Consider the following 21878-nt stretch of genomic DNA (forward strand, 5'->3'; position numbering starts at 1 on the left):
TTGAGAATGGTTTTGCTCTGTTACGGTTGGCAGTTGTTCGTAACAACACTTAAGAGCTCCCTGCAAGAACAATAAAAGCTTGTTACGCTGTTACGAAAGGCTGTAACGAAACTCCCAACCCTTTTCTGCCCTTACCCATACAAATTGGTTACCGGGGGTTGTTACAGCAAACGTCCCTAGCTACATTAACCATTCAGACTTTAACTATTGTTCCGTTATTTTCATAGCAATTGACGTGTATGTGAGCCCTGTAATTCTGCTTAATTGGAATTTTCTCATGAAAGATGGCTTTCGTTAACAATAGCAGTGGTACCCACTTCCTAGGTACACTAAAGATCATCATTCATCAATATCACACATATATACAGTATTTAATAGTTAGCTCTGCTGCTTCGACCTAATCTCCTCCTCAGCAAGCCGCTTTTCGGCCTCCTGTCGAAGCCGGGTCTCTTCTTCAATCTTTCTCGACCATCGATCTCCCACAAATGCTACCACCAGAGTAGACAGACCAATGTACAGTCTGACGTTCCTCGGTAGTTCAGTGTACTTCTGCCACAGGCCCATTATTCTTTTCGGCGTTAGCAAGCCCCCTGGTTCTACGTAGTAATAGGCTTTTTTTACTTACTCTATCCTTGCAAGAGATCGATTCGCTTCAGTGAAATTTTGGCAAATGTCCCAAACTTCGAGATCCGTCACCATTCGTCATCCTCCGACTTGAATCACAGAGTATAAAGGACTACCAATTACCAAGTATACCATTGATACACTACCGTATTGGTTGATCCGATAAAGCTGGGTGAATACACACAATGAAAGTAAGTGCATTGGGCTGATTTTGCGATATGTTGTGTTTGGAAGACTAACCCGTAAAGCAACGATTCTCGTACCTTGATTTACAAATCATTACCAATGAGCTCAAACCGCTCCTTAACCACAGATTGCAGAATATCTATGATCTGACTTCCTCTTCTCGGCAGTTCCTGCTCAAGTTCGCCATTCCGGACTCGAAAAAGCTGGTCATTGTCGACCCCGGCTTCCGCATCCACCTGACGGACTACAACCGATCCACGGCCCTTTCGCCATCTGGGTTTGTCGCCAAGCTGAGAAAACACCTCAAAGGGCGCCGGCTCAACGAAATCAAGCTCGCACCCCTAAATCGACTGCTGGTTCTGTCCTTTTCGGATGACAATTCGTACCACTTGGTATTTGAATTCTTCGCCGGCGGTAACCTCATCCTGCTGGATAAGGAGCACAAAATCCTCTCCCTTCAGCGAGTAGTCTCGGCTAGCGAAACCCAGACGCGTTGTGCCGTCGGAGAGATTTATCCTCTGGATACCTACCTGAACCCGGAGGACCAGGACACCAATGACGAGATCGCTCCAGAGAAGGTATCCCAGTGGCTCGAAGCTGTATCCAATGAAAAGAGCGTAGATAAAGGTATTCCAGAAGACAATGATGAATCTGTAGACAACCGAGAGCAGGAGAACCCTTTGCAACAAAAGGCTACTACGTCCGATAAGCGGGTAGGCGGGAAATCGAAGAGTATTCCGCTCAAGAAAGTGCTTTACATGAACTTGCCTGGGGTAGCCACTGGTATTATTGAGGCATCGTTGATTGCTCATTCTCTGAATCCCAACGCCAAGGCCACTGAAGTGTACGCTGAGTTGGACACCAAAGTTTCTGCCATTGTTGATGCATTGAAAGACGCAAAATCGCAGTCAGCAAAGCTCTCAGCATCACCTTCGGTTTCTGGTTACATCCTTGCCCGCAGAAACCCCCGGTACAAGGAGGATAAGGAGAAGCCATCCACTCTGTCTGCTGGCCAAGACATCACTTCAATTGACCCACATAACATCGAGTACCTGTACCACGAGTTCCAGCCGTTCAAGCCGCAAATCCCCGAACAGGACAGCCATGAGTACAAACTAATTGAGACGCCTACTTACAACCAGGCGGTGGATATCTACTTTTCGACCATCGAGGCCACCAAGTTTTCGCTGCGAGCAGCTAATCAGGAGCTCGTTGCAGAGAAACGGCTGCGGGCGGCGCGGGCTGAGAAGGACAAGCGAGTAAAAGGGCTGGCTGATGTCCAAGAGAAGAGCGAGAAAATGGGCAATGCGCTTCTCAGGAATGCAGAATTGGTGGAAGAGGCTGCTGAAGCGGTCCGGGGCCTGTTGAGGCAGAGCATGGACTGGGTTGACATTGAGAAACTAATCAAGCTGGAAAAATCGCGGGATAACCCAGTGGCCGAAGTCATTGCTCTGCCATTGAACCTCAAGAAGAACAAAATCAGCGTTATTCTGCCTGACCCAACCGTCGATCACGAGATTGAAAACGAAGATGCCGAGGATAGTGGGTTTTCGTCTGATGAAGAGGAAGAGAGCGCCGCCACATCAAGAGCTGTCCCCAAGGTAAAGGTTGAGATCGACCTTGGTCTTTCAGCGTGGGCCAACGCCAGCAACTACTTTGATGTGAAGAAGACTGCCGCGGCCAAACAGGAACGAACCATCCAAAGCGCTGACCAGGCCTACAAGTCCGCTGAGAAGAAGATTAAGCGTGACTTGAAGCATACGCTGGAAAAGGAGCGGAACCAACAGACCATGCACGCCATCCGGGAGCTTTTCTGGTTTGAAAAATTCTATTGGTTCCTGTCATCGGATGGGTATCTGGTTATTGGAGGGCACGACACAATGCAGAATGAGCTTCTGTTCCGACGATTTTTCAAGCCTCACGATATTCTTGTTCATTGCGATGGCGTTGAAGGGGCTGCCGTTGTGATTATCAAAAACCATATGCAGGTGGACATTGTTCCTCCGTCGACGCTGAACCAGGCTGGAGCGCTTTCCATTGCTGCGTCCACCAAAGTGTGGGAGTCCAAAATGGCGCCATCGCCATGGTGGGCAGTGTACAGCAAGGTTCCAAAAGTTTACAAAGGCGAGCTTGTACGGACTACGCATCTAATTGTCAACGGCGAGAAGAACTTCATCCCCCCTCCTCAGTTGGATATGGGTTTCGGTTTCATGTGGTTAGTTGGTGAGGATAAACTGGAGAATTATCAGAAGTACGTTCCTGAACTGCCCGACCAGGCTGAAGAGGATGAAAAAGATTCGGCCCCTGAGCCAAGGGAAGCTACTCCGGAGCAGAATGCTACGGAAGTTGATGGTGATAACGATGAATCTGATAGCAGTGACGAAGAGTTTTTCCCGGACACCCAGGTGTCTGATGAACCTGGGAATAATCCCTCATTGACTGTTCCTTCAACAACTAAGGAGCCTCCTCTTACTACTACTGGCGAAGATGAATCCGACAATGGAAGTAGTACCAGCAGTACCGAAACTCCTCCACCAACGGCTGTAAAAGATGAAGATGAGTCTTCTCACTCGGCCACGGTTTCCGATATTGAGAAGGCCCTTGAAGATCTCAAGACATCTGGGCGAAACCACAGTGCCAAGTCAGACCAGAAGCCGCCTAAAGTGCGGGGCAAGAAGGGAAAGCTCAAGAAGATGGCCACGAAGTACGCCCACCAGGACGAAGAAGACCGGCGACGAGCCATGGAGCTGCTGGGTACCACTAAAGGTATGGAGCGGGCCAAGGCGGAAAAAGAGGCTGCTCAGAAGAAGCGATTGGAACAGGATCGGATCAAGAAAGAGCGAGCCCAGCGGGCCAAGCAGGCGGAACTAAAGCGCCTGGCCGAAGAAGAGACCCATCCGCAGCTGTCCGCTAACGAGATGCTTTTCCCATTCGGCAAGCTTGTGCCTAAGGTAGTTAGTGGCGACAAGCCCATTGCAGCAGTTCCAACGTTTGGTCCATGGGGTGCCATACAGAGGCTTAAGTACCGGGTCAAGATGCAGCAGGGCGGCAATTTGAAGAAGGGCAAAGCTGTGCGTGAGATTGTCTACTCGCTGACGAATCCACCTCCACCTAAGATGGACAAGGCTGAGACGGATACGGAATTGTCGTGGCCGTGTGAAATTGACCTCATCAAGTCGGTGCAGGAGACACAGCTGTTGCTTCCTGTTGCAGTAAGCAAGGTTAAGATCGCGACTGGCTCTGGAAGTGACAAGGCAAAGAAGAGCCAGTCTACCCCGAAGAATAAGAAGAAGAAATAGACATTGTACATAACCTATGCTTTTATTATGTCATGCATTGATTATACCATCTAATTAATTGAATCCAGCCAATCCACCAATCTATCTCATCCCCAACCAATATCAAAATTCATCAATCTATCTCAACCACACAACCAATATCAAAATTTAACGACGTTTGACAAAATACAATTTGAAATTTTTTGACGTGGTTCACGGAATATATTAATAAAAAAAAATAATAAAATAAAACAGGTTAACTAAACTGCTGACGGAGTCTCTCAGCAAGCTTCCCTCGGGCAAAGCTAAACATGTTCTTGACGCCCTGTTCTGAAAGATCGATGTTATTCAATGATGGCGCCTCGTTGACAGGAGCCCTCGAGACTCGCGACGAGATGATGACCGGGTCAACCTCCAGAATAATGCCACAGTCGACTGCCTCATCAATTGCCAGCGCAACCAAGTCGTAGTTCTCTAGAATAGTCCGCTTGTCCACGGAATGCTTCAACAAAATCTCCAACGCGTCTCGCAGCCCGACCACCACCTGATAGAGCATAGCTTCATTCTCCTCTACGGAGCCCACAACGTAGATAATAACGTCAACCACCTGCTTGTACACCACCACGTTCGAATCATATATGATCACATCCGAGTTCTGCTTATTAGTCTTGGAGAACAGGCCCTTTTCGAACGCCCGCTGCTCTTCCAGCGACTGGCTAGCCAGATCATTGCCCGACGCTATGCTGTCACGTGCCTGCTGGTGTGGAGGGTCATAGTAGCTCGAAAACAACCGCTTGCCCTCGTTGTCCAAAATCAACACCGCCTTGACGGAGTACAGTCCCAGATCGCTCATTCCTCCACTTGCAATTGCGTTTCGTTAGTCGTGTGCGGTCAAAGCCCAGGGGGAAGAAACACCACCACTCAGTTTAATGACCTGTCCACACCAACTCTTTCCAAGACCACCTCCCCCTCGAGATGGTGTTCCCGTCGCGGGCGCGCGCGTTTCCTCCCAACGCCTCTCCAAATTTTTCGTACCACCGTCATCGCGTCAGTGGTGGGCCGATCGCGTAGCAATTTGGCAATCTTTTTGGGGGTGCGGATTAATTACACCAAGCAAGTGTAGTAATAACAGGAAGGACTACCATGGCGATATGAGTTCAGAGTTCTTTTTTGCATTGTCGCGCATATCGTGCGCCCAGGTGTTCCGCGCGACCGGAGTCGACCGGTGTCCGCCATGGTTGCTGGACGCGATAACCGACATCATGCTGCGGTACATGGACCTGCTAGCAACGAAAGCGCAGAAATTCGCACACCTGAGTGGGCGCAACCAGGTAGTCGTCCAGGACCTGGCGCTGGCCATGGAGGAGACGGGGCTCATCCGGCCCCGGTCAATGGTGGACGATCCCCATGATACGGACCCGGCCGGGACCGAAGGGTTTGAGTTATTTATAGAGTGGGCCAAAGGCTTTGTGCCAGAGGAGCAGCGGAGGATATCCAAAGTTCCAAGGCAGGGCGTGGGCACGACCAGTGCGGCGGCTGCGGCTGCGAACGCCAACAAGGCTGCGGCTGAGACCTCAGCCGCACTTGAGTCGGAGAGTGCCGCTACTACAAGCGCTGGGGCGACGACTACGACTACTATGCCGTCGGCTGCCTCTGCGAAGCCGATTGCTAACGATACGGAGTATGACGAGTGGCTGTCCATGCTCATGAAAAAGCAGGTTAAAGTGGGCCAGGAGGCGCGATTTAGGGGCACCATCCTGGGTCCGGAGGATTCGGTGCAGAACGACACTGTGGTTGCCGGAGGTAATGAAAAAACTAGCCAGGAGCTAGCTGACGAGGAATCATAAGCATAAATCAATTAGAATGTACTTAGCCGCACACACAGGTTGGCATGACGATTGGATATTTAATACCGGTAATATCATAACATTTTACCGAACAGTAGAGAATATCAATTGCACCAATTTACAACGCGTTACACGTTGGCTATGATAATCAGAACTGATGAAACAGTAAATCAGCAAAATATATCTGGAACACAAAAGGGAATATCAATTTGTTCCTAAATCTGGGAATGCCAGCAACAACTCTCAACCTGTGTTACCAACTCTCTGTTACAATGCGTAACAAATGCCCGTTACACCTCAAATCTCCGCCTTTGGGGAGGACTCCCATACACCGCTGCTTGTATTAACTTGGGGGCCAGCCCCCAAACCCCCATAGCTCCGCTTCGCGGAGATTTTAGTATGTAAACGATAAAACATTTCTAAAAGAAAGCAAAGAAGGTCAATTGGATAATAAAGCAAAGAAGATGTAGAGTAAAGAAACTGCAGATCTCGAGGGAGTAACTGATTATTAATTAATGACTATTGTACAAAAACTTTCATGCGCTTCAGATTTTGTTTGTTGCTATTGTGTTGTCATTACCTTCGTAGTAGTAGAGAATCATAAGTCGTCAGGTTGTTGTCAGGTTGTATATATTTTTTTGTTCATGAAGCAGGGGCTGCAGGGGAATTTGGCGACTCCGTGCTCGAGCTCTGCACCCGCTTGATGCTGGGGTACATTTCGTGGTCCTGGGCCATTTTCTGCGCTAGCTCTGTATCGATTCGAATCGGCGCCGGTCGTGACCCGCTCAGCGATACGGTCTCCACGTCTGCCATGGCAGTGGTCCGCATAGCCGCTGTCTGCGGTACCGACAGGTTCGCAGCAGTGGCCTGAGCTTCCTGGTTGGCGCTCGCCACTACCCGTGCTCCTTCGTCCTTCATGTACTGCTCGTATCGGGTGAGGATCTCCTTGGTGGTGAGCTCGGCAGTGGCATTGGCAAGGTTCGAGTGCTGCAGAATGGCCATCACGTCTTCCGGCACTTCGGCGAACTGGCTCTGCTCTTCAATTAGCGTGTTGACGCTCTCAATCGACAAGAAGTACGCGTCTCCAGACTCGCCGTTGGTCGATCCATCCTTCTGCTTGAGATAAAGGATATTCGGCGTGATGACGGTCGCCAGATTGTGCGCATCCATCTTGGAGCCAGATTCTTCATCAATATGTGAGAAAGACGCGGTCCAGTTAAGGAAGAAGAAGAGCACCTCCATGACATCTCGATGCGTTCGTGGGAGCAGACAACACGTCAAATGAAGCAATCGCTTCCTCGTCTCAAAATCTTGGATGTCTATAATAAACTGTTAGTAATCAATCAAGCAACCAGAAATAGAACAAAAAAAACTTACTCTGGGCGGAAATCCAAAGCTTCTGCAGTTTGGAAGTCATTAATGGCTCCGGCAGTTCTCGGAGGAACTTCTTCAGCAGCGCAGCCAATTGGACTGGATTCTCTTCAGAAAGAATCCCCCCCTTATCAGGCTGCTTGTCTATCTTCTCAGAAAACTCCTTGAGCCGTCGAATGTTACCATTCTTTCGGAAAACACCTTCGACAGACATGTCCTTCTGTCGCATGGCCGAAATACAGTCGTCGATAAAGGCCGGGATTCTCAACGGCCCCGGACCCACGCCAAGCGTAGAGTCAACCCCATACTTCTCAGTTAGAGTAGTGAGCGACACCCCAAACACTCCGGCCTTCTTCTTGTCCTTCTTGGCGGAATTGCCTCCACCACTGCCACCAAATGCCTTGCCAAACTTCTCCCACAGCGACGGGTTGCGCTTGACATCAATCATATCAAACAGCTCGTCCAGCGTAAACCACTCAGACACAATGTCCTCCATAAGCAGCACTGCAATGTGCCGGATGGTGAACCACTCGACCTCGCTAAGCTCGGAAATGTACTTCTTCTGCGGCGACTTCTTGAAGTCCGTGACAGATTTCGGCTCCGGCGTGGCATGTGAGTTCGAGGTGCCCCTGGCCTTGTGCCTAAACGCATTGGGTCGCTGTTCTCGAGCCTGCTCGGCAGCAACAATTCGCGGGATATCGTCGAGGGTGAGCGATTTTTCGTTCTTGAACAAGTCCGTGGTCCGGTCCAGTCGGCTCGCGCCCTTTTGTCTGTTCGGTTCCTCCTCGATGTGAAGCTCCTTCTTCTTGTTCTTGCGTGGAAGATAGTGCCGCTTCTTCTTCCCATCGCCGTCCACGTGGGCAGAGTATTCCTCGGACCGCGTAGTCGTGAGAGAATAGGACGAAGCCGCGGCTTCCCGGGCCAGGGAGTTGGTCGAATCGTTCTTGGCCATCTGGCCCTCTTCAGAGTCGGGGATGGTCAAGATGTGCGACCGTCGAGCATGATGAGACGACTCGGAGACCTGCTTGTCCAGCTTAGTGGACCGCAAGCGCCGAATATCGGTCAAAGTCGTCATATAGCCCCTTTCACCCAGAGAGTTCTCCGAGGACTGCGAGTCGTACTTCTTGAGCGTGCTGGTAGTGCCCTCTGCCGTAACTGGGCTGGTGGTGGTGGCGGCTGCTGCTTCAACAGCAGCCTTCTTGTCTCGTGCATCAAACGCATTCAACACAAGCTGAAGACGAGCCACGGCGATCTTGAGCAGGAACACAAACTGCCGAAGCTTGGGCACCAGCGCAAACCCAGAGCGCACCTCTGACGGGGCACACGAGGCGCAAAACACCTTCTTATGCGGGGAACTCCATCGCGCCTGGTCTATTAACAACTTTGGCGGATCCACCTCTTGGTCCACGCCTAAGCTCTTGTGGCACTGGCTACAACTGAGGCACTCAAGATGCCACCGCCGTTCTCCAAGCCGCACGCACCGGTCTTCTATTGACAAATCACACGCATAGCAGTGGTCACTCGTCATGGCCGTAACTCCTAAGCTGCTGAGTGGGTTCGCAGAGTTGGACGACGACTCATGGGAAGATACCAGGTCCAACAGGTCATCAACCGCCGTACCGTCAAGGAACTGTCTATCGTACTGGAGAGAATTAGACAGGCCAAAGCGAATAAGCAGTTTGAGATAGTGCGCCAAGCTCGTAACTAAGTTAAGCAGTTCCTGGGTGATACCCATCTTGTGTAGACCTTTTTCTCGCGACTTGGAGATGAGCGACATGAATCCAACCACCTTCTTGCACAGCGTCTTGGCCTCCTTTCCGAGTTTGGAATATGAGCTTTCTCCCGTTTCCTGAGTCTGCTTCTTGATTATTGGGTCAATGAGGGCACACACGTGGTCAATGGCCGTGAAAAGAGTCTCGATTTTAAGAACGAGCTTGGTTGTTGCTGCCAGGGCCTCGTTAAAGTGTCCACTCGACGCTGTCTGCAGCATGTCCGAGATGTAGGCGGCTGTCACCTCTTCAAATCCGCACAACACAGTCCATATCCGAAACACCTTATCATCTACTTCCCGTTCGTGTTTGACCACGGCGTCACGCGTCAGCTCTTCCAATGGTGCCGAGGCGGTCGGAGAGAGCGGTCGCAGCGGGTTTAGGCTGGGCCCCACACTATCCGGAGACAGCTTGACGTTCCAGAACTTGAATATCATGTAGCATTCCGGGTGCCACTGCTGTTCACGGCCCCCACGGAAGATTTCGACAAATTGTTTGAGAATGGAGGTCTGACACCCCTCGCAGCGCGACGCAAACAGCGTCGAGTAGTGGAAGTGGCAGTAGATGGAGTCCTGATACTCGTAGTAGCTGTCCTCGGGGCCAAACACAGTCGAGCACATGGAGCAGGTAAAATGCTCCACGTGGTATTTGCGCCCCAGAGCGGTAATATACGATCCTCTGAGCGCTCCATCGCACACAAAGCACAGCAATTCCAGCCGCTTGAAGTAGTCTTTTTCGCACAGTGGGATATGAGTAATTCCTTTGGCTCGCTGCTCCTCGGAAGCTTCAATAGGGAAGAACTTTGCCGAGCACTTGTCGCCACAATCGGCACATACAAAGCAATCAATGTGGTAAGCTGCACCCAGGGCTCTCACGAACTGGCCTGAAATGGGCTCTCCGCACTGTTTGCAAATTTTAGTCGGTCTGCGCTTCTCGATACCTTTGCTGGCGTCCTTCCCGTCGCCTTCCTTTCCGTCTTTTCTCCCATCCTTGCTCTCTTTATTACTTCCTTCCTTGCTTTCCTCTTTGCTATTGTTGTTGTTATTATCGCTGCTGTTACTGGCGATGTTGTTACTGATGGTGGACTTTGGTCTATCCTGACTCGAAGTCGTAGTGGAAGTTGTAGTCGTCGTAAGAGTAGACGGGTTGTCCGACGCCCGCCTCTGGGCCATTGCGCTATTTGGATTCGAGTCGTTTTCAGACGAGTAATTGAGCGACGAGGTTCGCGGTGGGTATTCCGAGAGTCGTCTCTGCGATTCTAACGAAGCAACCGTTGCCGTGGGGCTCTTGGGGTATACGTTATTGCCCGCCTGCAATGTCGCTGGAAACGAACTGCTACTCTTACGCGACGAAACGCCGTTCGTAGCGGATTCCTCAGTCGACAGTTGTCTGCTCCGCTTCGGCGAGTTTACGGGAGAAAAGTAGTCACCAGCACCACCAACACCACCGCCTCCGCTCTCTCCGTCAGAATACTGTGACATGGGCCTGTGGAACTGGGCCACGGGAGGCTTAAAGCTGTCGGACCCGGAGGACGAGCCAATGCTATACATGGTCGTAGGTCTCGAGAAGTTGATACCACGTGACCCTGGACGCGAGGGAGGCAGCCCCGGCGAAACGACCCGTGCTAGCTTCTCGCTCTCAGGCGAAAGCGCACTATTATTATTGTTATTGTCCGCTGGTTCGGTCGTCATTTTCAGAACACAGCAGATGCAATATTAAACTCAACTGGACAACTCTCCTTCGTCTACAGTCTTGTTAGCCAGCGAAATAAAAATAAAAAAATAAAAAATGGGAAATGATTACCTAGCCCGAGGTTTAGTAGGTAGATACCCACAATTAAAAAGACAGAATTATCAGCAGAAATTAAACGAGTGCACGCTGGTATACGTCTATTGGGTATGCAAAACACGGGTGAATAAGGTCGGAGGTGAAAACAAATTCGCGTCTTTTGGGTGTTGAGCCTGCTGCTGCCGGGAAAATGGATCAAAAAAGTCACCTTTTTCACCGTTTCTATCCCTCTAGTTTCGTCGTTGAGGCCCCTTCAAACGCACGGTACGTGAAGTTGTGGTTTTGGTTGGTTTTTTGGTGCGACGGGCAATTTTGGGAGGTTGCACCACCACCACCACAACCACTATGTACATATCCACCCATGCGACAGTACAAATATATTCATACAATTCATACATTCTGCCTATGTATTTGGATTACTTGGATTAGAGGGTATTCAATTATACAATTAGCTGGGTTTATCCACGTTGATCGGTACAGATAAAACAGTATACTATCGGCAGTTGCACCGAAGCTTTCGGGAGTTTCTAGTAATACATTAAGTCTGTGCTATAACTAAATAGACATGGGAGCAAAATTTGTATCGCATAACTCGCGCGGCCAGATGTAAAAGGAGATATGGCGACTAGTCAGCCATATCAACCGCGAGGTCACTGCGACAGCTTTTCCAGGACACGACTTCGAGAGTCTAGGTCTTCCTCGTAAGTCGCCCAGGTCACATCCATCTCAATATGGCATTCCCTCGCAAGGCAATGGCCCGTCATCTTCTCCGCATTCAGGGGAGGGGTCGTCTCGCAGGGTTTGGCGTGTGTTTAATTCCCGACGGAGCGTGCGCACGCGCGTGCCTCTTCTCATTTTTCAGGGGTCGCGGGTACTCAGGGGCAGTTTCAAGGTCCGCCTGCGTCGCTGCCTGCAGAGGCCCATGCGCATTCGACTTGTGTTTCGTCACAAGAGGGTCCGCGCCATCTCCATTATGGCGCTTCCATTCAGCCTGTGCGCTTATATTTCTAGACAATGTAGTGTTAGCAACATAATACATGTATAGCATAGATAGATGTGTCTTACCTCCTCGGCTTCCTGCCGCTGTTCCGGGTCGAGCTGGTTCGTCACGCCAAGTAAAGCCTTGGAAACAGCCTCTGTCGCTCCAATCATGGGCCGTATCAATGCAATTGGAGCGGCCTTGGCCACGGCTACCGCAGCATCCTACGTAAAAAAAAATCAGTTAGTAGCAGATCAATCAAAACCCATTCTAGGTCCAAAGTACACTTACTTGTGCATTGCCTCCATTCTCTGCAGCCTGGTGTCGGATGTCGTACACCGCCTCCTTGGCCATGCTCAAATTCCGTCCAAGACTGTTATACGCAACTTGGAGTCCCTGCGCGACGCCAGATGGCTGGTTCGCATAGAGACTGATCTTGCGCTTCTCATCCTCCTCTTCCTTGTCATACCGTCCATTAGCATCCTCGTCAATGCCCTCCGAAGAATAGCTCAGGTCATCCAGGTCGTCGGAATAAGGCGACACATACTGGCTGTTATTGGCATTCCGTCCCTGCCTGTTTCTTCGCGTCCGGTGGTCCATCTCTGCAGCCCGCGCCGTGGCACCAGTGCCGCCCATGACCTGCTCGGCCGACTCGAGAATAGTCTGCGTGCCCGCCGCGAGTTTGGCCCCAAACTTGACCAGCTCGTTGGTCGTCGTCTGGGCAAACGACCACGCGCCTTTCTGCAGCGACCGCACTAGCCGCCCATCCTTGCGGTACTCCCGTACGGGAACAGCCACCAAGTCCTTCACGCCACTACCCAGCCGGATCAACGACCGTACCGGCGCAATGCCCGACAGAACATCCCCCAATTGAGTCGTTCTGATATCAGGCATCCACGTGCCATGGAGCAGCTGAGTCATCTTGGGGAACCCGTCTACGCCATATAGCACAACTCGCCTCAACACCATCTCCGCCTCATCTAGGATGAAGAAGTTCATGAACTCAGTAATATGCCCCGACTTGAGGCCGGCGTAATCCACCTTCTTCGGCTTGTAGTCAAGCTTGACTCGGACCGCCTTGACGTCAATCTTTTGGATAAAAACAGTCTCCTCAGGCGCATTGCGGTCGATAAACCGCTCATCCTTGAACTCAAAGAATCGCGTGACAAACTCCAATGTATCCTGGTCCACGTGGAGCCTCAGTGGTAGCACGCTCACATTGAGAATTACCTCGCATGTCGCTAGCTTGGCCACGGGCTTTACAGTGTCCATGATAATGTGCGCCATATTAGCGTCACTTTCACGCTCACCAGCACTTCGCATGTATGATACAAACTTATTCCACGTAGAGGTAGGCACCTTGTCAATGATCTCCAAATCTCGTACCCTTATATCCACGCGGTTCAACAACGCGCCGTCTTTATTGTCACCTTTACCAGACTTCGTTCGCTTCAGGGGCGGTGGCTCGTCGTTGACTCCCCCAAACACAGAAATATCGCAATTCAGTCCACGCAATTCGATTCGCACTTTCGGATGACGCGATCGCTTCAGCTTGAGCCGGTCCCCTCTTCCAGCTGCGGTTCGAGTCTTGGAACTGCTCCGAATTGTAGACCCACTGTGGTTAGACGCCAGGCTCATACTGTCGCTCTCGTCGTCATTAATATCTTCGTTGATAACTTGACGTAGCTCCCTCGGGTCTCGTCCCGCGGGAATACCAATATATATGGAATTGAAGAGATAATCGCCGACCACTGGTACAGCCGCATCGTCCTCATATTCCAACATGTTATCGTCGTTATCGTCGTCATCGTCGTCGTCGAGATTGGTTCCTGCCGGTCCATTGGCCTGGGCCAGCTCATAGTTAGCCTGCGTGGGCGTGGCTGACCGCTGAAGCACTTGGCTCTGCCGGACTCTATCCATTTCCCGGTTGATCTCATCCGCCTGCACCTCTACGCGTTTCACTGCATTGTTAATTGTATCCTGGGTATGAATCCAGTCGTAGCCATCGTGGAGGTTCCATATAACTGCCGTTTCTCGGACAGTAATAACGATGGGAGGCACTCGGATGGCACCCTTGCTTCGCTTACGAAGCATCAGTCCACTCTCCGGCGTACCATTGTTGTCCTCCTCGCTGCTGCTATTGGTCATATTGTCGGTGCCAATCATAATGCCGCTATGTGCTTTGGCGAAGTGGTTCTCTGAGAAGTCAAGCATCGAGTCATAGCTCTGGGCCCGCTGCTCAAATACCGCCGCTCGGCGGGAGCTCCCTTTGGAATTGCCTCGGGCAGCAAGCATGCTCAGGTCCTGGTCCAACAGCAAGTCCGCCTTGGAGTACTCCGTGTGGTTGCTACTAGTGCTCGATGTAGACAGTCCCGTCCATTGAGAGCGGGTAACCTTGTCGCCATAGTAGCTCTCGACAAAATCTAGGTTGGACGGAAGGTCGTCAGCAACAAAATCGTTATTTCCGCTGATGTCAGAGTCGAATCCCATGCCATAGCGCTTCGGATTAATATACTGGTCTTCAACAACGTCTTCAAAAACATTAACGGGCGGGATCTCGGTCTGGAACTTGGCCAAATTGTCCAACTCCTCTACTGGCGGTTTTAGCCCGTTTAGTAAGAGCAGAAGTGTCTGGGTCGAGTCTGCGCATGTCTCCAAAGATATTAGCTCACTAGAAACCTCCAGATGGACCTTCGGTAGCTGCCGTGCAGAGATCACGGCATCCGCGCGAATAGAAAGGAGTGAGGCAGCCGGTTTATACCCTTGTTTTTTTAGCGTAGAAACTTGGTCATTGGATTTAGGGACCAGTGTTTGTTGTCGTCGTCCCGGTCGCGGATCGTCCTTTCCAATGGGCTCGAGATAGGCAACGTCGTCAATCAGCAAAAGCGCTGATTTTCGCACGAGGGCATTAAAGTTGATGCCTCCATGCACTGAACCTTGTAGTTTACAGGTGGCATCATGCAAAACCAGTTGGCCCTTCGAAGGGATACCTACAGGGTTGAGACCAATCATGCAATCGATAACATAAATGGGGATGTTCAACTCGTCATCTTTGATGGTATCAGTAGAGTTCTCCAGATTTGGCTCCTCTTTAGCGGTCGGCTTGTCCTCCTCAAACAGCTGTGCCAATCTGACATGATATTCAAAAGCAATATTATGCAGCCTTACTGCCGACAGCTTCCCATCTGCCATGTCAATCGAAATCATTGGGCGATCCTAACTAGTTAGTAACCAATCTCATCAACAACAATCAATGAAATAATATAACTCACCTTATTAGAAGGATTTGCATGGTGGACTATGGGCTCGTATCTCACACTGGAGTCGATGTCACTAAAGTCTCGCGTAACATACACGGTCCCTATTTTGCTCTGCATGCGATCACCCGGCAACGTGTTCACCTCCAAATCGTGGAAATCAACGTCGAATGTACCCATCGACCCAGGGAGCGTGATCTGACAGTTGACACTTTTAATCCGTGCAGTGAAAAGTGTGCATTCTTCGTCAAACTTGACCTGTGGGCGGCCCGTCTGAGGGACTTCGGACGGCTGGGGAGGGGCTTTTGTTGACAGCAGTGACAAAAGAGGAGTCAAGTCTTCGTATAGGACGCCAACGGTATCTTGCGATACATTTGCCTTGATCTGGTCGACAGAAAACAGTTTCTTAATGCGCACAAGCTTATCAGACGAATCCTGTAGCCTCACGACCGTAGATTTGTCAGCGCTCAGGTTTATCCGACTAGGACCTACCTCAATGTATTCGGCAGATCCCAGCTCCACTCTGCTCGTGCCCAGACTAACCACGTCTGAATCGATGCTCAGCGGCATGAATTCTATCTCTAAATTGCGCTGACCGGTGTTGATTCGACCTTTGATCGCGTTTGTCTGACCGTTGACTCTGGTGGGAGGCTGATCAGGTGGAGTAGGGATGTCCAGCTTGGCAACCAACTCACCCAACCTAGTCGCTCCATGCATTAGTTGAAGGATGTCGTTCATTATAAGTTCAAATGAGGCTGCTTTTGGCAACAGTACGGTAACGTTTTCAGGGCTCATTCTCACCGTGAGATCCGAATTCGAACTAGACAAGTCAGGATTATCGCTTTGTTCAAACGAAAAGATAAGGTCATCCCCACGGTTCATCTCAATCTTGCGCACTTCAAAGACCGAGTCCACTGCATTAAAGTTAAAGGCATTGAGTACTAAGCGCACAGGGAATTCAGCGCCCACTGCTCCACCAAAGTCGAGAGCAATTCTCTTGATTCGCAATGCTTTAAAACTGAACTGATCACCATCCTCCACAATGTCATCATGCAGGGGAACTCTCTCCTCCTCCTTCTCCTTCATGCGCTGCGCACTCCTCAACTCACTGCTTACAAACCGTGCAATGGGCGACAAGGCTTTGGGTATGCTCTCCGCCTCTAATGTGATGTTACCAAACTCAATTTCCAGTCCAGAAAGGGCCAGAGAGTGGAACGTTATAGTCGCACCGTCGCACTCCATCAGCGGCGTCAACGCTACGTGCTTAGATGCCATGACTGTGCTCATGGCACTCATGTACATTGAGCTCGCCTGCTCATGCGAAAATAGAGTGCTCTGCATCAATTCATTGTCATCGTCAGAGAAATCGGATTCTGACGAGACCGAATCGCGTCTCCGGTTTTCGGAAACGACGACCCCTGCCGTGAACTTGCCTAATACCACTCTTCTTGTGCGATCCGCAGAGGTGCTAAATTGTACGCTGTCGACGGTTACGGCCAAGGTGGTGTCTTCCGCAACAACAGTGATTTTCATATCCTCCAGCGAAATTTTCAGCTGTGACACAGCAGCATCCACCATTCTCGAAACCACTCCACCGAATTCGCCAAAACCATACCCCGTTTCCTCACCTTCTTCGCTTTCTCCTTCTTCTTCTTCCTGGGTTTTCCGACCCTCTTCTTCCTCTTGGCCCATGATGCTCTCAGCAATATCCATTGTTGTCTGGCGGAGCAGTTCAGAAAGCTCGCTGAGATCATCCGAGCGCTGGGAAAGAGCCACCGTCAGCTCAATGCCTTTGCCTTTGACGGTAACCCCGCCTACAACTTCGAGGTCTATGTCCACGTTGGCCAGTTTGCCGTCGCGAACGTATATTCCCGGGATTTTGAGCTTCTCTGTGTCCAGCTGTACGTCGTGGAGCGCCAGGTGGCTCAGCGTAGTGCCCAGCGACACATCGAGGTTGTGGAGGTCTAGGTTCGAGAACAGAGCCAGCTTGTTCAGTACGTAGCGAAACACCCGCTTCTGGATGTTCTGCGGCAACCATGACGGTGCCATCGTTGCAAAGTACGCTCTAGTCGGCCAGTTACGTTCGTTTAGCCTTGTGGATTGCCTCCGCAATGTGCTTTTGTCCAATAAAGAGAACCAGAATAAAGCTCTGGTGGTCGGCAGGGAAGTGTTCACTTGACTGTGGGGTGTTCCATGTGCATAGCCGTGCTCTCGACCTAATCGACCTAACTCAACTTAACTCAACTTAACTCAACTGGACAGCAACGATCACAATAGAGGTATCTCGCTTGGTAGATAAGCCAGTTTAATGCCTCACACGAGTATTTTTGAGCCAATAGATGATTATTTGTGCTTGCGTATTTGGGTATTAAGGGATGTGTGAGTATGCTGTCATGATCTATAGTTGTGTGGCGATCATAAGTACGAGATCAAGTGACGGCTGCCGACGGCATCATCGTATACCACAGCACCCATGGATAACACGAAATATGAAACAGGCACGATATAGAGATTTAATATAATTTTGATATTTGGGGTCTTGCGAATTGCCTTGTTTTTTATAGCTATTTATTCTGAGATGTAGAATTACCGTAGCTACATATTTGCCTTGAATATCTACCAGTCCTTGAATGCTTGACACCTGGAGCCAAGATACGCCATCCACGAGTACCGAAACTGCGCAATTCGATTATGTACCTTCAATGAATAATTAAATCAAAAACATTAGAAATTTATTCCGAACTATTTCAGGTCATTAAAGCAACATCTAGTAAGTCATTGAGGCGATTATAGCCTGGCACGCTTGGGCATCTTCTTCTTAAGAGGCCGCGAGTACTTGGACGGGGGCTTCGACTTGGTCTCCCGTTCATTATCAGTCCCCTCATCGTCGCTCTCGTCTCGCTGTCGGCTCGACCGCTTGTACTTGAGTCGGTTCCTCTGGCCCTTGACTGGGCCCTGTCTCATCGCATTGACATAAGCATCAATGCCACTCTTAAGGTCCTGTGCAGCCGCAGCGGCATCATCCACATCCTCTTCCCGAACAATGATTCGGCCCCTGGAGTCCTTGGCGAACTTGGCAGACTCCTTGAACGCCGGTTTGTTCTTCTGTCGTGGTTTGCTGGAGGAGATCTTGGCAAGCGACCGATTATCAAGCAGGTCAAGCGGCTCATCCTCGCCTTCGACAATGTACTTGTCGCCGCCCTTAGACTTGTTCTTGGATGGCCGCTCGTCCATGTCGACATCGGAGTCGCTCTCTTCGTCAGAGCTGTCGCCGTACACAACCCTGTCGAACTCATTGTCGTACTTCCTGCCTGCTCGCCCAGTTTCGTTCTCCTCCTCGCCTTCAGCCTTCTTCTGTCGCTTAGCCCGCTCCTTGGACTTTCGAATGTTCGTTAGCAGCTTCATATCAGACTCTGGGAAGTTGGCTGCAATAGTATCGTAGCCGAACCGTCGGATCAGTCGCTCGATGATATGCTTGACCTTGGACTTGAAATGCGCCTTATGCTCGTGCGACCACACCAGCAGGTCGGCGATGATCTCCTTGAGCCGCGGCTCGACGATCTCTACCGGCAGCGACACACAGGTGATCTTGACAAAACCAAGGGTAGATTTGACAATCTCCCGGCTCTTGTGTTCAAGGAACTTGGACACAATCTCAGCAATGTCGCTGAGCATCTCAGTGCTGATTTCGGACCGGAACTCAAACACGACGCGCGACAACGCAGTAATGGTCGCACTGATCATATGCGGAGTATCACCCGCTAAACCGGCTGTGACCATGGTGAAGTACTCGTTCAGAGAAGCTTCGGTGTTTGGCGCATCGTCATCGAAATCAGGCACGGCAGCCTGCTGGACTACACCGCCCTGCTTCATTTTGTGGCCCATCTGAACGAGTAAGTTGAATGCATTCTCTCGGGTCTTTTCATTGACATCCTTGGTGGACAGCACAGCCTCGGGGAGAAGAGACGGAATGAAATAGAGGTGGTCGTTCGGCAGAAGATCAACAACCTTGGAAACCGCCTGGAGCATGGCACCTCGGGCTGGGGCACTCACCTTCTTCCTTACGCCAATGAAAAGCTGTTCGACCTCGCCAATGGACTGGGAGATGTATCCCCGGCCAGACTCGGTATCAGCCAGTTTAGACACAATGCGGAACGCCTTCTTCTGCAGCAGTGGCTCGTCTTCTCGGACCACCAAGTTCGTGAAGATGCCCTTGAGTGCAGCGAGCGACTCAGCGGGCAGGAATGGAGTCATGGCAACGATAATGTCCATCAGGGAGAGCATCTTTTGCTTGTTGTCTGGCGTGGCGGTTTGAATCACCTGGAACAGTGCGGTAGAGACCTCGTTAAAGCTCTTTGCCAGATCCTCTGGTGGGGTTATACTCATATAAGTCTCCATGCACTCTAGAATATAGCCTCGGGCGTCGGGGCTCGTCTCCATAAACACGTTAAACAGAGCAGTGAGGAACTTGGTCGCAAAGTTCTGGGAAATAAACTCGAGATTCTTCTGTGCTTCGGAGTGTGAAAGTCGCTCCAACAGCAAGAAGTCCTCGTCATCAAGAGCCATGCTGTCATCACCATGGATTCGGTTGCTCTCTACTAGCAGCTTAAGTGCCTGGCACACTCGCGATCGCGAGTTAGGCTCTGCGTATAGGATCTTACCGAGGCGCACTGCAAAGTCGTCAGTAAAGGCCTCTCGCAAGTCGACAGGAACGTCCATATACCGTGGGAGGAGCGACCACACCTGATCGTAAAGAGTAGAGTAGAGCTTTTTCTGAACTGTCGCATTTTCTCCAGCCCCGCCCTGGTACTGCTCCGACTTGGCCTGGAGCTGGTCGGCCAACGGGACGAAGTAGTTGATGAAATGGCCAATCCGCGCAAACTGAACGTTATCACGCAGCAAAGGCAGAAGCCATGCCCGCACGTCCTTGTTGGTGTCGAGGTTCAGAGGGAGGCACTCGAGCACAACCTCGGGCCCCAGAGCCCGGATGGCAGCAGCAATTGCAAAATCAGCGGCCTCGCTGCCTTCAAAGTTCTCCTGAGAGCGCAGAGCACCAACCACCTTGAGCGCATTGATGAGATGTGGATTGGCCCGCCATCTAAGTCGGTCGAACAACGCAACCAGCACCTCCATGGATTCTTTCCACGATCCAATGTACTTGATGTGGAGAAGATTGAGCACGGTCGCGCAGATCTGAGCCAAAACCTTGTCAGAATGCTGGACCGTCTTCTTGTCGCTTATCGAGAGCATCTCCGAAGGTATAGCAGTAGTGGCGAGCGCAACAAGGCACTGGGATGCAGAAACATGGACATTATCGCTTTCAGACTCCATGAACGTGATGATAGTTGAGAACATGGCCGGAAGCTTGTTGAAGGCCTTGGCCGGCTGGAGAGATGCATACGACTCACCGGCCTGTGCGACTACGGCAAGCCATGCTGGAGCCAAATGAACATCGTTCTTGGAAGGGATGATGTCAAAGATGGCGTCAATGATCTTGTTGAGTTTTGGGCCATTAACCTCACCGTCAGTGATGCCCTTGAACACAGCCTCAAATACGTCAAAGGCTGCAACAATCAGATATTGGTCGGAAGTCTTAGAAATAGACAGCAGAGTCTCGCACAGAACCTCCATCTTGTCCATGGGCCAGCCGTTGGCGGCAGTAATGCTCCGCACTAGCTGGAGGGCGTGGATCAAGTCGGCATTGTGTTCATCGTGTTTTTTTGACCGCTTGGCCTCGCTTATCTTTTGCTTAACGTTGTGTAGACTGAATTCCGCGCATAGCGAACCGGCCGGATGCTCTAGTTTGGGGCTTGGTGGGGGGTTGGCAAGAATTCTAGTAATCGCATCCTGGGCTCGCTTCCGCACCTTCGGCCGCGGGTCAACAGCCATCTGGAGCAACCCGCTAGTAGCTTGTCTTGGGGAGACCTCGGTCATAGGGATCTGCCATCCTTGGACGTCTTGGGCCAGCAGAAGAGCCTCCAGCACACCAATGGACGATCTCAGGAGAGCTGCGGTCGAATCTTCGCTCACCAACGCAGGAACCAGCTTCTCGAGGATTATAGGGAATTTTGATTTCAGAAGGGCTGCGGAAGTGAATGGAGCGACAATATCAAGAAGATAGACCGCAGAGCTGGCCAGCTGCTGGTCAACCTTCCCACTGAACGCCTGCTCGGCCAAGGCCAAAAAGGATACAAAGTACGCCGCAGCAGATCGCTCGGCCTTGTCGTCTTCAAGGTTCTCATCTACCGCAGACAGAATTAGTGCAACCTATCTTGTTAGCCATCAATCAATATGTATCGTATCAAAGTGAAAACTTACATGGCTCTGATTCGCGAGCTTAGAGTTCTTCTGAGCACGGATCTTGTCCAGACGTTCAAACAAGAACCGATCCTGGAGCTCCTTTGGAGCATTTTCTTCAGCACGGGTCTCTGAAGGCATTATCTATGGTCCAGATAGAGATATCAAGTCCGAAGAGACACACACTGATGAAATTTGATATCTGAAAAAATTCCCGGCCCGGAAAAAATTTCTGCAAACTAAAAGGGGATCCCGTCCCGGATCACTAAACTTAAGCACTTACATGATTTTAGGTGGATGGTAGAAGGATGAATCATGCTTAAGGTTTTCGCCTAATCTTCTCTTCCGCCCATCACGTATATCGAGGTTTCAGACCACGGGTCGCCTTTTGGACGATATCTGAATTGAACAAATAAATAAATGAATAGGAGATTCATACTACTGGTAGAATTTTTAACTATAGCCTCCGTCGGGATAAAGCA

At 50.7% G+C, this 21878-nt stretch overlaps 7 protein-coding genes across 7 annotated transcripts; 2 read left to right on the top strand and 5 right to left on the bottom strand.

The window, feature by feature from the left end:
• Nucleotides 1-378: 378 nt before the first annotated feature.
• On the bottom strand, nt 379-699 carry TRVA0_054S00760 (uncharacterized protein; the record flags this gene model as incomplete). Its single annotated transcript, XM_076687307.1, has 2 exons — nt 379-568; nt 626-699. 2 exons carry the CDS (start codon nt 697-699, stop codon nt 379-381), a joined length of 264 nt encoding a protein of 87 aa, XP_076538480.1.
• Nucleotides 700-809: 110 nt separating this feature from the next.
• RQC2 (Rqc2p) lies at nt 810-4109 on the top strand (the record flags this gene model as incomplete). Its single annotated transcript, XM_076687308.1, has 2 exons — nt 810-815; nt 873-4109. 2 exons carry the CDS (start codon nt 810-812, stop codon nt 4107-4109), a joined length of 3243 nt encoding a protein of 1080 aa, XP_076538481.1.
• Nucleotides 4110-4344: 235 nt separating this feature from the next.
• Nucleotides 4345-4941, bottom strand: RET3 (coatomer subunit zeta; the record flags this gene model as incomplete). Its single annotated transcript, XM_076687309.1, has 1 exon — nt 4345-4941. One exon carries the CDS (start codon nt 4939-4941, stop codon nt 4345-4347), a length of 597 nt encoding a protein of 198 aa, XP_076538482.1.
• Nucleotides 4942-5350: 409 nt separating this feature from the next.
• TRVA0_054S00826 (uncharacterized protein) lies at nt 5351-5935 on the top strand (the record flags this gene model as incomplete). The annotated part of the gene is made up of 1 exon (XM_076687310.1): nt 5351-5935. The coding sequence occupies one exon, from the start codon at nt 5351-5353 to the stop codon at nt 5933-5935; it is 585 nt and encodes a 194-aa protein (XP_076538483.1).
• Nucleotides 5936-6577: 642 nt separating this feature from the next.
• On the bottom strand, nt 6578-11116 carry TRVA0_054S00848 (uncharacterized protein; the record flags this gene model as incomplete). The annotated part of the gene is made up of 3 exons (XM_076687311.1): nt 10879-11116; nt 7313-10819; nt 6578-7254 (listed from the first exon to the last, which is right to left on the bottom strand). Exons 2-3 carry the CDS (start codon nt 10764-10766, stop codon nt 6578-6580), a joined length of 4131 nt encoding a protein of 1376 aa, XP_076538484.1. The 5' UTR covers nt 10767-10819; nt 10879-11116.
• A 733-nt stretch (nt 11117-11849) lies between these two features.
• On the bottom strand, nt 11850-17148 carry ATG2 (Atg2p; the record flags this gene model as incomplete). Its single annotated transcript, XM_076687312.1, has 4 exons — nt 11850-11870; nt 11929-12066; nt 12134-15058; nt 15115-17148. 4 exons carry the CDS (start codon nt 17146-17148, stop codon nt 11850-11852), a joined length of 5118 nt encoding a protein of 1705 aa, XP_076538485.1.
• A 738-nt stretch (nt 17149-17886) lies between these two features.
• RRP12 (mRNA-binding protein RRP12) lies at nt 17887-21537 on the bottom strand (the record flags this gene model as incomplete). The annotated part of the gene is made up of 2 exons (XM_076687313.1): nt 17887-21366; nt 21418-21537. 2 exons carry the CDS (start codon nt 21535-21537, stop codon nt 17887-17889), a joined length of 3600 nt encoding a protein of 1199 aa, XP_076538486.1.
• Between the last annotated feature and the right edge of the window lie 341 nt (nt 21538-21878).

This window comes from Trichomonascus vanleenenianus (assembly GCF_965637985.1).
Source record: "Trichomonascus vanleenenianus strain CLIB 3782 genome assembly, contig: TRVA0_054S, whole genome shotgun sequence".
Taxonomy (NCBI): Eukaryota; Fungi; Ascomycota; class Dipodascomycetes; order Dipodascales; family Trichomonascaceae; genus Blastobotrys; species Blastobotrys vanleenenianus.